At 42.7% G+C, this 13689-nt stretch overlaps 1 protein-coding gene across 7 annotated transcripts in view; it reads left to right on the forward strand.

Moving 5' to 3' along the window:
• Positions 1 to 13689, forward strand: part of LOC125745203 (voltage-dependent L-type calcium channel subunit alpha-1D-like) — a 75406-nt gene that overhangs the window by 19876 nt on the left and 41841 nt on the right. For all 7 annotated transcript variants that reach the window (XM_049017791.1, XM_049017795.1, XM_049017796.1 and 4 more), the window contains exons 4-8: positions 6529 to 6668; positions 7818 to 7960; positions 9891 to 10043; positions 11388 to 11584; positions 12640 to 12743. In XM_049017791.1, coding sequence (XP_048873748.1) covers positions 6529 to 6668; positions 7818 to 7960; positions 9891 to 10043; positions 11388 to 11584; positions 12640 to 12743 — 737 coding nt within the window. The remainder of the gene's footprint in view (positions 1 to 6528; positions 6669 to 7817; positions 7961 to 9890; positions 10044 to 11387; positions 11585 to 12639; positions 12744 to 13689) is intronic.

Below are 13689 nucleotides of genomic sequence, written 5' to 3' on the forward strand. Positions count from 1 at the left end.
GCTTGGAAAACAAGCATGGCTGTACGGTCGCTGGGCGTGACCCCCGGAATGGAACGGCAGCTGTGGTAAGATCAGCAGGCTGGACTCCTGTGCTAATCTCGCGGACGCTTATCGGCAGAAGGCGGGTCCAGCTGCGGCTCCACCTCCTGCCATCTTAAGTCCCTCTGAGAGCCACAAACCCATGACCCCCTTCCCTCCCCCCCCCCCCCCCCCCCCCCCTTGCTGTTGGAAAAGCGGATTCGTACGACACTGAGCCCTGTGGTTGCTTAGTGTCCGTGCCTGGCAGGGGATGAACTCCCCCTCCCCCGGGGAGGGAAATCAGAAATCAGATTGCCTATTGGCCATGTGAGCGAGCAGAGCACCTGCCTATTAATTACAGCAGCAGCTGCTCGGCAAGCGGCCTGGTGACGGTCACCTCTTTATGCGTGTGGCCCGCACGTGCTCTGCAGTTGGGAATGCACCCATGCACAGAAACGCATGCGCCGCTCCCATCCATCCTCTGCACACTTCACCCATTCATGCTGCACCATCTGCACTACTGGGTGCAGGGAGGCTTGTGTGCGCTGTGAAGTGTTACAGGTTCATATCTGAGTCAGAAGCTGCATAGAGGGTGCTTCTGTTCCCATGAGCTGACTGTAACAGCTTGATTTTTTTAAACAATAATTAAATAGTCATCTTAAGCCGTCCAGTGTACTGAATGGGTATTATCTAATTACATAATTAAGCAGACACGTGTTTTCAAATGCAGGTCTGTTTTGGGAAATGTGGCATGAAGTGAGGGGTAGACTAGTGTCTCGTGTAATGAGTAACAGCTCTGCGTTCTGCACACAGTCACCGCTGTTAATTTCATTGTACTTACCTCTGACTAGATAAAACTCATCTGAACATTTCTAATCCCATTAACATGCATCTGGCTGGATTTGCTCTACTGAAAAGTGCAGTAACCCTGTAATCTGAACCGTGATGCAGAATCAGCTGTGACACAAACTCTTCACATGTACCGGAGTCTTTAAAATACCTCAACATCTGCGCAGCATATTTGTTTTAATTGGTTATTTCAGTTACCAATGGTTAGTTGAATGATGATGTATTTCATTTTGTGGTTTATAATAATCATACCAGAAATCTTTGTACGAATGTTACATTTTGTCACCCTAAGGTCTATGCATCATAACTGTTGTGAATCAAAAGAATTAATTATATTAAGAATTAATATCATTTCTAAAGTACTATTATGGCAATTCTTTTTTCAACTAAGTTGCTAATGAGTGGGTCTTAATTTAGACTCAGGAATGATCATTAGAAGGGAGGAAACTTGTTACATTGTCTCCAGCTGAGATGGCAAACAGGACAGATCTGGGATTGCACAAATGAGGGCCAATCAACTAACAGATATCTGGTCACCTGACACACTCCAGGGAAAAGCACACCCCCTACATTCTTCCCCCATACTCATGAAGACAAACACACACACACACACACACTGGCACACGTCGGCCAAAACTCCTTGCTGATCTGGGCAGTAAATCCACTTTCCATTATGAAAAGAGATTCCATTTTAAAGCACAGTAAGCTGACTGTCCCATCAAGGCTCATGTGTAAGCTCCACTGAGGCCCCCTCAAAGGGGCCCCTCCAAGGGCCACTAGAACCCTCCTTTCAGCAGCGATGCACACATGCCTTTTGTCAGGCACTTATTGTTCAGTTTGGTCACAGAAAGTGGCATTCAGAACTGAAACATCAATTCAGGAAAAATGTAGCAGTGATGGCATTGATTTTGTGAAAGAAACTATGAATTAAATGAGTTCCTTTGTACTGTGTGGAGCCTTTAGCTGGAGCTAGAATGTGAATGACCCTGGAGACAGTTTCCTGTAGATGCGCTTAATACTGGCTTTTTTCCCCATGTATAAAAAAAATGGGACATATAAATCCCATCATCCCTTAGCTTCTTGGGTGAATTAATATAGATTACAATAAATATATCCTAGCAGGAAATAATGAGCAGTACCAATTTTTATAAAATGATGGCACTGATTTAGGCTGTAGGATCTACAATATGACAAAATACAAAAGTACATTAAATGCAGTCTAATTTTCTAGAACAAGTACTGTCAGGTATCACTTTAACTGCATTCATTATCCATTCATAGAACACTCAGTGCCCCTTTATGATGTATGTATACAACATTCATAAGCAGTGTGTAAGTATACCTTAACATCCTAACTTACCTTGGCAGCTTTAATATAGATTAATTGACAAACATGACAATAACAAACAGTATATCATAAGATGTTTGTTATTAATCTATATTACAGCTGTAAGGTACGTGATTATTTTCCATTATACATTTTGAGGATCCGCGGAAGGATGTGAAATAGCATTTGAGCCATTGTGTACATTCAGAGTTGTTTTATCTAGTGACATGCCGTTCCCTCGCGTCCAAGGTCACGGTTCTGTGTGGGTCATGGAGGGTTTCTGTGCTACATGATCTGTACTTTCTGCACTCGATCAAAGAACAAGAATTCCGTAAAACATTCTGATCATTTACTATTTCAGAAGAACATATGACTGATGTTAGGAGTCATTAAAATGGCTCTATTCTGCAAAATATAAGCACTTTTGACTGTGTACTGCAAAACATATTGCTTTTCCCATTTTTAGGAACAAATATTATGTTGTGTTCTGTCTGTCGTCACCCAGTCAGTATCTCTGAGATTTATAGCATATACCTGAAAAGTGTATGTAAGGCAGCCTTGGATAGGACACCGAGGAGGGTAAAGTTAGACACACCCAAACTTCACATCTCTGGACCATGAGAGGGAACCTGAACAACTGGAGGACACCAACAGAAACACGAGAAGAACATGCAAACAGACATGCAGAAAGGTGACAGAATCTCCTGCTGATCTGCTTTGGCATCTCGGATGTTACAGCTACCCAATATTTTTGTGAATGGTAACCAACTCCAGCAGGCATGTAAACCTCCTGGGATCATGCTGAAGCTCTGCTAAATGTGACCTAATTCCTGTAGACTGATATCACACATTTAACAAAGCTTCTCTCAATCCTCTAGCAAATTGAAAAATCCTGCTTCATCGTGCCTTATTTAATTCCCATCTGAAGATGAAATTTTCCACAATTATAAATGTGCTCCAACCATGAAAGCTGTTTGTTTGGTAAATAACTGATTTATTAGTAACTCGTTTGAGGCTTTGTGGTGGAATTTTGATGGGAATTATTGCTTAAACGTTTATAGATACTGTACAGATACACACCAGCCTGAATACGGAACTCTGTATGCGTGTTGGGGGTTGCTTTGGTACTGAACAGCAGTGAATCTGTCCATAACCATTAAATCAGATATGAAACAGCTTGAAGCTGGTGCTCACTGAAGCGCTAAGCTGATCCATTGACTTATTCATGCGTGGCCTTGACCCTAGATGATCAATAGCAGCAAGAGCTCACAGGCCCCATTGCGTTGCGTGAGGCTGAGGAGAAGGCAGAGCAGGTGGAAATTGGCCGGCCTGACTCATCGTCGTGCCACAAAGCAGAGGATGATCCCGCAGGTCTTCTGTGATCTCGCATTTTAGCAGGAAGTCTTTGTTGTCTATTACACTGTAACTTTCCGTATCCGAACCCGCATGTTTGTCACACTGTGCTATTTTAAACCTTCCTCCATTCAGAGCAGTTTGCGGTTTTATGCTTTGAATTCACTACTTTGAGCTTCACTTACCACAGGAATATCAAGTCAGATTTGGCTCTTCTTCTCATAATGGAGTGCCGTATTTAAGATAGGCGGTGTCTGTAAGATAGCTCTGATGTAGGCTAGTATTGTACTTTGTTTTACTCCAGAGGCTGTTCATGAGCAAATCATAATTGCTGAATGCAAATCTGCTGTAAATTCTGACATCATTAGAGATGTCAAAAGTTTGCATTTGACAGTTTGCATAGAGGAATGATTATTCATACTGTTCCTGCCTGCACAAGGCAAGGTGTCGGCTTATTTTTCAACCGGTGGTGGATAAGCACCTATTTTTCATTAATGCTCAGATTGAATCATCTAGACAATTTATTTGACTCGTCTTCATATGTTTTGGCTTTACAGGTTTGATGGTGTGCTTGGCATATCTCAATAGGTGGCATTTCAGATAAAATCACATCAGAATTATGTCATTAACTATGCTGGAGTGAAATGTTTGGCTAGACATTGTGCAAACTTAGCCCCGCGACAGTCCATTGGTTCTGGAAAGGTCAAGAGGCCACAGTGTTTTCCAGAGATCAATTCAGGGCCTGTACCACATCTGTAGTCATGTGATCACTGGGAGTGACTATAAGGGTCTGTGTGAGATCACAGTGGAACCTGCTGGTCTGCCATATTTATTCACATATGCCACAAGGTCAAGCTGTAGAAAGTGGCACAAAACTACTTAAGTATTAATGAAAATCCATACATCTTCCAACGGTTTAACAGGGTTCTGACCACAGAACACAAGGCAGGGGATATACCCTGGACATGAGGTCAGCCCATCGCAGGATGCTCAGTCAAGCCATTTAGAACAGCTTACCCACCGAACCAAATGTCTTTGGACTGCAAAAGAAGACCAGAATAGGTAGAGGAAACCCATATAGATGCAGGGAGACCATGCAAACTCTCTACATACAAGACCAGGAGAAGAATCCAACCGTAACCATGAGGTACAAAGTCACAGTGGTGCTCACTGACTTGCTGCAGTAAATGAATAATTTTAAGCATCTGATCATAATCATGTGACAACTGTGTTTATGCTATAGTCCCTTAATATTAAATTTGTCAGGGAAAGGGGGGTGACGAAAAGGGAAAAAAGAGGACAAATCTTGTCCCATTTTGGTTTAAAACGGGACGTTTCCCTTAAAATATGGGACGGGTGGCAGCTCTATTTGTGGATCAGACCTGTGCAGTACGCACAGTTGATTCTTATAGTTTGTTTTAAGAAGGTTCCAAATTTACTGGTACTAGATTAAAAATGATTTGTCTAAATGTATAAAGGTCAACAGGATTAATGTACAGAAATGTGGGTCAGATTTTGTATTTTTTTTTCTGTTCCTGCTCCTTCATCTGTAGCCTTTGCTCTCACCCCGAAACACCCAACTACAGAAAGCTGTCAACTCGCTGAAAGTTGAAAGATGGATAACAGATGAAAGTATCATCAGTAGCTGATGACATAGTATGTTTCTCTAGCCACCAAGGCGGAGTTGATGGGGTGAGGGTCTGGGGCTGGAGTGCAGTGAAGTTACGCCATTTTATCTCAAATCAGAAACGTTCTCCGCCTGTGCTACTTATTGCTTTTGGTCAAGTGTTTTGGTCCGGGGTGCCTGTCCTGGTGTTTGGCATCCTGTCCGGGGCGTCTGTCCCGGTGATTGGCATCCTGTCCGGGGCGTCTGTCCCGGTGTTTGACCTCCTGTCCGGGGCGTCTGTCCCGGTGTTTGACCTCCTGTCCGGGCGTCTGTCCCGGTGTTTGACCTCCTGTCCGGGGCGTCTGTCCCGGTGTTTGACCTCCCCCTACCTCATGCCCCATGCTTCTCAGGATAGGCTCCAGGATCACTGAGAACTTCATCAAAAACAGTCATAAGCAAATTCGTAGCAAACACAACTTATGAATTTTTAAAAGAACAGAATTCAACTTCGGGTTGCGCCTCGATGGAGAAGGAGGTCCTTGCCATTATCTGGAGATCATTTTGAATGTTGCCATTGTGTTGGTTTTTAATTTATGTTCTTCTTTAAGCTGTTGGATTCATGGCCACATCCTTATGCTTATAGTTGTGTAAATCTTATGGATTTGCAATTTTTCATTCATTGTCCCAATGAAATATCCACAGCCAGAAATTTTCATTTCTGCAAGGAAAGAAAGCTCAAAGATGTTTTTCAGTATGCTGCATACAGTATGCTCCCAATGTTACTATGTTTGTTCTATTACTATGCTTTGAACATCTCTATCCATTTAGACAAGTTGATATGGTCTTGATCATTTACTATGTAATTATACTCAATACACTGGATTAATGAAGTCTGCCGGGTTGTGCCTGAAAATTGAGAAAAACTCTGACATTAGTCTAAACTTGGCTGGATGTTCAGGCGCGCTGATATGCTGATGAAACTTCACGCAGCTCAGTTTTTTTGGATGAACCAGGTTAGAGTTCTGCATGGGTCTGAAATGTCAGTCCGAACCCATTGGGACCCATTGGACTTGTAGACCTATAAGCTCCTTACACATTAAATTCACATGATCGTAATGGTCTAAATGAGATACACGGTAGCTTATGGATTGGTTTGGATTTTCCAGTTCATTAATCATTCAGCCAAGCAGTTGTTTGATTCCATATAACATCAGTAAGTGTCATAGCAGCTAAGAAATTAGCTTGTACCTTGATGGATGGTAACAGGTTCAGTTCCTGTGGGGAGTCCATCATGGTGTCACTGCTTCAGTGTGACTAGGTGAACATGTAGCTAAGTGTTCTTAATGGGCTCATTCCTCCTACGTCTCTTTTTCAGGAAACAGTAGAATATGCCTTCCTTATCATTTTTACAATTGAAACTTTTTTGAAGATCATAGCATATGGATTAGTCATGCACCAGAATTCCTACGTGAGGAACGGCTGGAACATGTTGGATTTCATCATTGTAATAGTAGGGTAAGTACCTCACTTTTACCTTCCATGTTAGGGATCATGTTCATATTGTCATTCACGTGTCCTTTAGATGGTATTTATATGAATTTCTTAATGGGTGGTATGGCAGCTCAGTGAGTAGCACTTGCTACCCCAAGGCTACTGGGCTGCAGGTTCATATGTTGCCTCTTTTCTGTGTTGTGTGGATTTCCTCCACTTTTCTACTGCACTCACAAAGTTAACTTATTAGTTTGATTTGGAGTTAACTAATAAGTGTCTCTAAATTGCTTCAACAACTAACTGATAACGTTGATAGTAATTAGTAATAAAAGTATTTAACAAACCGATTGGTCGCTTTTTGTGGTTTGCTGCAAAAATTGCATATGATGAGATTACCGCCTACCAATGTTTACATTGATATGTTAAGCATAGTGTATACTTCACTTTTCCATAGCATGTTACATGTTAGGTTCTGCGCACAGACTTCTGTGTACAAACTGCATATGCTAATAGACCCAGACAGTCGCTCTTCGCACAGGCGTACAGCAGTGATATTCCCCGAGACTCGCGGCTCGCCGATGTACTGCAACAAACATAAATGCAAACCGTATAGTGAAACGGGTAAACTTTCAAGATCAATTTTTACTAGGGTTGGCCGGTAATATAGTCCCTCAAAATTTTAAAGTCTTAGCAGCAAAATAAGCAACCCCCCCGCTACCCACTCAGCAAATTTTATCGCCATAATGTCAAAATGCTGCAGTATTGTTGCAAATACCATCAAAATGCTATATACCGTTTGATTGTGCGCAAGCTTAATATGGCCGAGACAGTAGATCTTTGTTTCTAGGCCACTAGTTACTGAAAGTTTGGCCCAGCAATTTGATTAGTTGATCGCTTGATCACATGGTTAATCGATTTTTGCAGCCCTAATGTCCTTCAGGTCAGGTTAAATACCTACATTTACCTGCCAAGCTGCATTTTAGTTATCATTTTACCCATGTAGTCCTTCATGTATCCCTGTGCAGACCAGGCACCTTTCTCTAAGGTTAGGTGGCTGGGCTCTTACAGGGTGAGGTGACTGTCTGGATGCACTGAAAGAGTCCATTCTGAACGTATGAACTAGTATACTGCTGGCGGTGAGACCCCTCATTTCCTTTTTGTGTTTCATCACAGACTGTTTAGCGTCATCCTTGAAGTATTAACCAAAGAGGGAGATGCTGCAGGCCAATCAGGTGGCAAGCCGGGCGGCTTTGATGTCAAGGCCCTGCGAGCCTTCCGGGTACTGCGTCCCCTCAGGCTGGTGTCCGGTGTCCCCAGTGAGTGGCCCTTCTTTTATTTGTGGCAGGACGAATGTTATGGATCAACAGCTGGACGTTACAAAGGGTTACCTTTGAAGTGACTACTGTGGTCTTACAGAACAACATTCTGGAATTTGCATCCTATTCACTGTTGTTAAATTAAATAGACTTAGCATCAAAAGAAAGTTACAAGCCTGTGTTTGCTTTTGATTTATGTCTTGGATTTTAATGCATCTTTTTTGCCATGGATGATGACGAGTTACTATGATTCAGACGCCTTTGGCTCATACAAGTAAGCATATACCATTATAAATCAGGTGGGTGATTTGACAGGAGCTAATAAGGCGATTTAAATTCTTGATTGTTATGCCTGGTGTTTATCAAGCAGGAAGAGTAATGATCTGCTCATGAAAACAAGGGCTATATCTAATGACTGTGCTGCAGTCATAGGCGCTCATTTTGGGGGAGTGAAAATCGTGCTCAGGAGAGGTGCCAGCTGTAATTAGGGTAGTGGACTCTTTGGGTCTGATTGCAACCTCTGTGCCTTCCAGGAAAAGTACAGTACCAGTGTGAATATGCCTACCCATAGAAAGGTTTATGGTACTAAGTATAAAGTGACATATATGGAATTATGCCCTGACTTAACTAAATTTAATTTGTTGAGGGGCAAAACTCAATGGGTTAGGAGTCAGAAGGTCACTGGTTCAAATCCCTGGGCTGGCAGTGATGCCACCATTGGGCCTTTAACCCCCATTACTCCATGGACTGGCTGACTCTACTGTCTCCACTACGCTAGTTTCATGAGGTGGCCTCCTGGGATGCTTGTCCAGCTGTCCTGAAGGAAGTTCCACACATGCTGAGCACCCTTTGGCTGCCTTTCTCTCACTCTCTGACTGAACTTCTCCAAAACCATTTCTGCTGTGTTTATGTCAGGCAGCCAGGCCATGTGATGCAACGCTATCAACTTCCTTTTTTGGCAGCATGGCGTGTCCAAACTTTTAACTGGCACTGCAGGTTAGATGCTCATCTGAAGTTCACCTGCAAACGGATGTCCTGTGTGGTCACTGACAGAGGAGTCCTCCTTAAAGATGAAGGAATTTTTGAAGACTATCCTAAACCGTGTCTGATAGTATGGCTCAGGACTAAAGGCCTGCAAGTTGCATGTGACACATTGATTATTAGGGAGCCCAAAATCAGATTTTCTTGAACTGCCATTTGATGACCAGCTGACTGCGTGACCATAAACTGATTTCACCCTGTTGGCACCTAATTTTTCACTGCATTCTGTAGTACCTGCGGATGTCAGACATTCCAATCTACATTTCCTACGGACATTAGCCAAACGGCATTATATGTGAGGCGCTGATACTCATGCTCACTGTATTGTCAGTCGAAGCTTTTTGAACAGTTAATGATTCTGTATAATAAAGAAAACCAAGTCAATTGAGCCTTTCTGTTCAGAATATATTGATAACTTCTTGAATTTATTACAGGCAAAACTAAACTAACTAACTTTCTGTTTTAATATTTCACTCTCCTTTGGAATGAACGATTTTGGATTGTTTGGTGAAATGTGATCTGTTCTGCTAGCCGCTAGAAGGAAATCTGTTTAGACATAGTACTACAGCTATAATGAACATCTAGCAGCTATGAGAAAGGCTCTGGCTACTACAACCGTGAATGATGTCAGAATTGGTTATGTGGGATTAGCTGGTTGCTAATGGCGACTGGGTGTAACCCAGTGGAGTGACCTTGTCTCTTCCTCCCGCCGTTGTTTCCTGCTTCCCAGGAAGCCATGCTGTATATAACACAATCTGCAGTCCACTGAAGTACCAGGGTCACTAGAATGTGCTCCATGGAATATTAATGAAATAACTAGTGCTGCTAAAATTAGACGTGTCAGCTTGATAAGTTGTGCTTTGTATTCCTGTCTTGTTTTGTCTTTCAGGTTTACAAGTAGTTTTGAACTCCATTATAAAAGCCATGGTCCCTCTCCTCCACATTGCACTCCTGGTGTTATTTGTCATCATAATCTATGCCATTATAGGACTGGAGCTCTTCATTGGGAAAATGCATGCAACATGTTACTTCACTGGCACAGGTACGACCTTGTCACCTCTTCATGGAGCTGGTTGATTTATTTCTTTTTGTGATATTTGTGATATTTTGATTTAACAGGTTCCCCTTAAAAATGTCCTTTAACGAGTCCTATAACAGGTTAGGGTTAATGGAGCACAGGCTCCGAGAAGAACATCCTCCTGATTACAAACGCGGGCAGATTTTCCATTTGGCGAGTAAATCCCAGAAGACTGTCAACCACTCTGGTGGGTGAATGTTTGTAGCAGAAGTTACAAAATAAAACACAATTCTGAGAGTCCTGAGAGTCTTTACTGTATTTGATTTAAGAGCATTTTGCTTCTTGTGTCAGAGTTGAACACAAACACAGACACGTATTCTGTAATGACCGATCCCTACGCTCTGATTGCCTCTCTGAGCATTTTTTTGTTTAAGCCTATGTAACCAACCACCTGACAATAACTGTAACCCAGCAATGTACGATAGCCAATCAGAGGCAGAGAAGGGGAGGACCTTTGCGGAATGTGGGTGATATCACTCGCTGCCAGTCTATCATCATCAAGTTAATTAAAAAGCGATATGTGGCGATATTTACAAGGAGTAAGACAACCTTTAAAATGAACATAAGTGTATATGTGACACATAAAGGCAATTCATTATTTTGGCTGGTGACAAGTTGGCTCGTCACCAACCACCTTGGCCAGTGAGTCAAAAAGTTAATTTCAGACCCTGATGGAGCCTGTCGCCAGGGGGTGTGTTTCCGTGCTACTGCCAGTTCTACGCCGGACAGTTACGTCGGAGAGATTGCAGCTAGAACTTGTGGCAACCGGAGCTTCCAGCTGTCTGAGCGCAGTGGGGCCAGGAAGTCTCCGCTCAGGAAAAAAAACACTTAACAGTGGGGAAGAAATATTTAGTGTCATTAAAAGCAGCCGTTGGAGGGGGGGGTGCAAGGCTCCTTCATAGCCGTGACTGGAGTATATTCATCGTTATTATGGCCTCACCAGTGAATAATAGTGAATTCCGTCATTTATAATGATCTAAGTAACAGAATTTGGCCAACACTGACTGCACATTATGTAACGTGCCCCAGAGCGCTCGGCAGAGCAGTGTTTTCCCTATAAATTATATTGTTGTAATTGCAGTATTATTTCACATCAGAGTTGCCCTTCTTTCTCACATTTGTGATTCTTTTCTTATAAAGACAAAACTTATTAAAAAGGGATGCAATTCTACCGTGAACGTTACAAGATTCTGAAGGCGTGACGCAGCGGCTCTGTCGGTATCTTCTGTAACCTACTCAAACATAATGTATTGAGTTTCAAAAGTTTTCAAAGTGCCTGGTGGTGTGACCCTGTCCCCCCCCCCACAGTAACGATGGCTGAGGAGGAACCTTCGCCGTGCGCTATCTCAGGTCATGGGCGTCACTGCCCCAGCAACGACACCGTCTGCAGGGACGGCTGGCACGGCCCCAACTGGGGCATCACCAACTTCGACAACTTCGCCTTTGCTATGCTGACTGTGTTCCAGTGCATCACCATGGAGGGCTGGACCGACGTGCTCTACTGGGTGAGCCGCCCCCTTCCCCCCCCTCCCCCCACTGGCTGCAACGCTGCATTTATTCGGCAAGCTCTCCGATCACCCCTGGTTGCTATGGCGAGCACATGCTAATGAACCCATCAAAGGGACGGATGACAATGCTTATTTAAAGAGAAATGTCCGTCTCCAAATTGCAAAGACTGGCGTGAGAATTGGATTGTGAGGCAGATGGAAATGGAGGGGCTCCAATGGGCAGCGCTCGCCTTGCATCTAGTGACCGGCACAGCTCACCAGCATGGTGCTTTAGTGCGAGGCTGTGAGCCTGTGTGTTTCAGTGGGGGCTCTGCATATCTCCTGCGTTGTAGAATGAATCACTGTGTGTATTCCCTAAGCTAACACTGTGTGTATTTAAGCTAGCACTGTATGTACTCGGTAAGCCAGCACTGTATGTACTCGGTAAGCCAGCACTGTATGTATACAATAAGCTAACACTGTACGTACTCAGTAAGCTAATACTGTATATACTCAGTAAGCTAGTACTGTATGTACTCAGTAAGCTAGCACTGCATGTACTCAATAAGCTAGTACTGTATGTACCGGGTAAGTTAGCATGATATGTACTCAGTAAGCTAGCACTGTATATACTCAGTAAGCTAGTACTGTATATACTCAGTAAGCTAGTACTGTATGTACTCAGTAAGCTAGCACTGCATGTACTCAATAAGCTAGTACTGTGTGTACCCGGTAAGTTAGCACGATATGTACTCAGTAAGCTAGCACTGTGTGTATTTCTTAAGGTACCCTTGCTTGCACCAAATAAGTTAGCATTGTATGTACCCAGTAAGCTAGCACTGTATGTATCCAATAAGCTAGACTTATATGTACCCAGTGCGCTAGCACTGTATGTACCCAATAAACTAGCACTGTGCAGTCCACTCTAAAGAGTCTTTGTTAATTAATGAAGGAAAGTACTTGATGCAGTGAATCTTAATGTTATCGAACTTTTGCCTACCTCTGCATGCTGTGCAGGTATTACACTTTCCGTGCCATACCTCTGTAAAGGTGTCGCACTGTCGTTCTTTCAGATGAATGACGCCATGGGTTTCGAATTGCCGTGGGTTTACTTTGTCAGTCTGGTCATCTTTGGCTCTTTCTTCGTTTTGAACCTTGTCCTCGGTGTGTTGAGCGGGTAAGCTCTTCTCCTTCCTTCTCCACTATATTGCCCCTTTTTACTTCTGTCTCCCAGGCTACAATGTGTTAAATCAACCCTCTTTCGTTTAAAGAATCATTTGATGGTTTAGAAAAAGTCTGTTATATACTCAAGCCTGAAGAAGAAGAAAAACACTTGTTTTTCTTGTCTGATGTTTCATGCTTAAGCCACAGTGAAGTCATATCAAATGCTCATTACAATACTCATTACAATGCTCATTACAATACTCATTACAATGCTCATTACAATACTCATTACAATACTCATTACAATGATTCCAAGCATGCTATGAAAGATCATTGATTTTCTTTCAGCTATATTACATTTGTAGCTACAATGAAATTCTCGCAGAGTTTTACGTTGTTGTATTCTTCGTTTTATTGTTATTTGGTTCGGCTTTAATGTTGTTTGATTGCTTTGGTGTGCGTGTGTGTGTGTGTGTGTGTGTGTGAGTGTGTGTGTGTGTGATGCAGACTGACTCTTTAAGCAGCTTGGTTTTCACTGAACCGATGCGCTCAAGTACCCTCTTTGTAAATAAGAGGAAGCACTACACTTGGTTGTATTATGCTTGTGTGAAGCGCGGCACCATGTTTTTGCTGGAGGTTCTCTCATTGCCATTGTATTTATTTGGCAAATATCACCCTGTGTTGACTCAGACAATTGGGTTTATTTTTGGTGCAGGCCTCAAATGGGAGTTACTGTGGTACTGGGGGGGGGGGATACTGAAAATAAATTAAAATACAGAAAACGTATTAGTCACTGGTGAGGTCTTAACCAACAGAAGACTTAAGGCAAGGTTTAGTCTAATTAAATGGTCCTTCCACATTTTTGTTGTGGAATATTTGTGAATTATAAATAAATTTAGCGTCGCAAAAAACAAACAGCTCCAGTTCTGTGAAGAACAAAACCATGAAATCTGTTCTCC

Source organism: Brienomyrus brachyistius, chromosome 6 (assembly GCF_023856365.1).
Source record: "Brienomyrus brachyistius isolate T26 chromosome 6, BBRACH_0.4, whole genome shotgun sequence".
NCBI lineage: Eukaryota > Metazoa > Chordata > Actinopteri > Osteoglossiformes > Mormyridae > Brienomyrus > Brienomyrus brachyistius.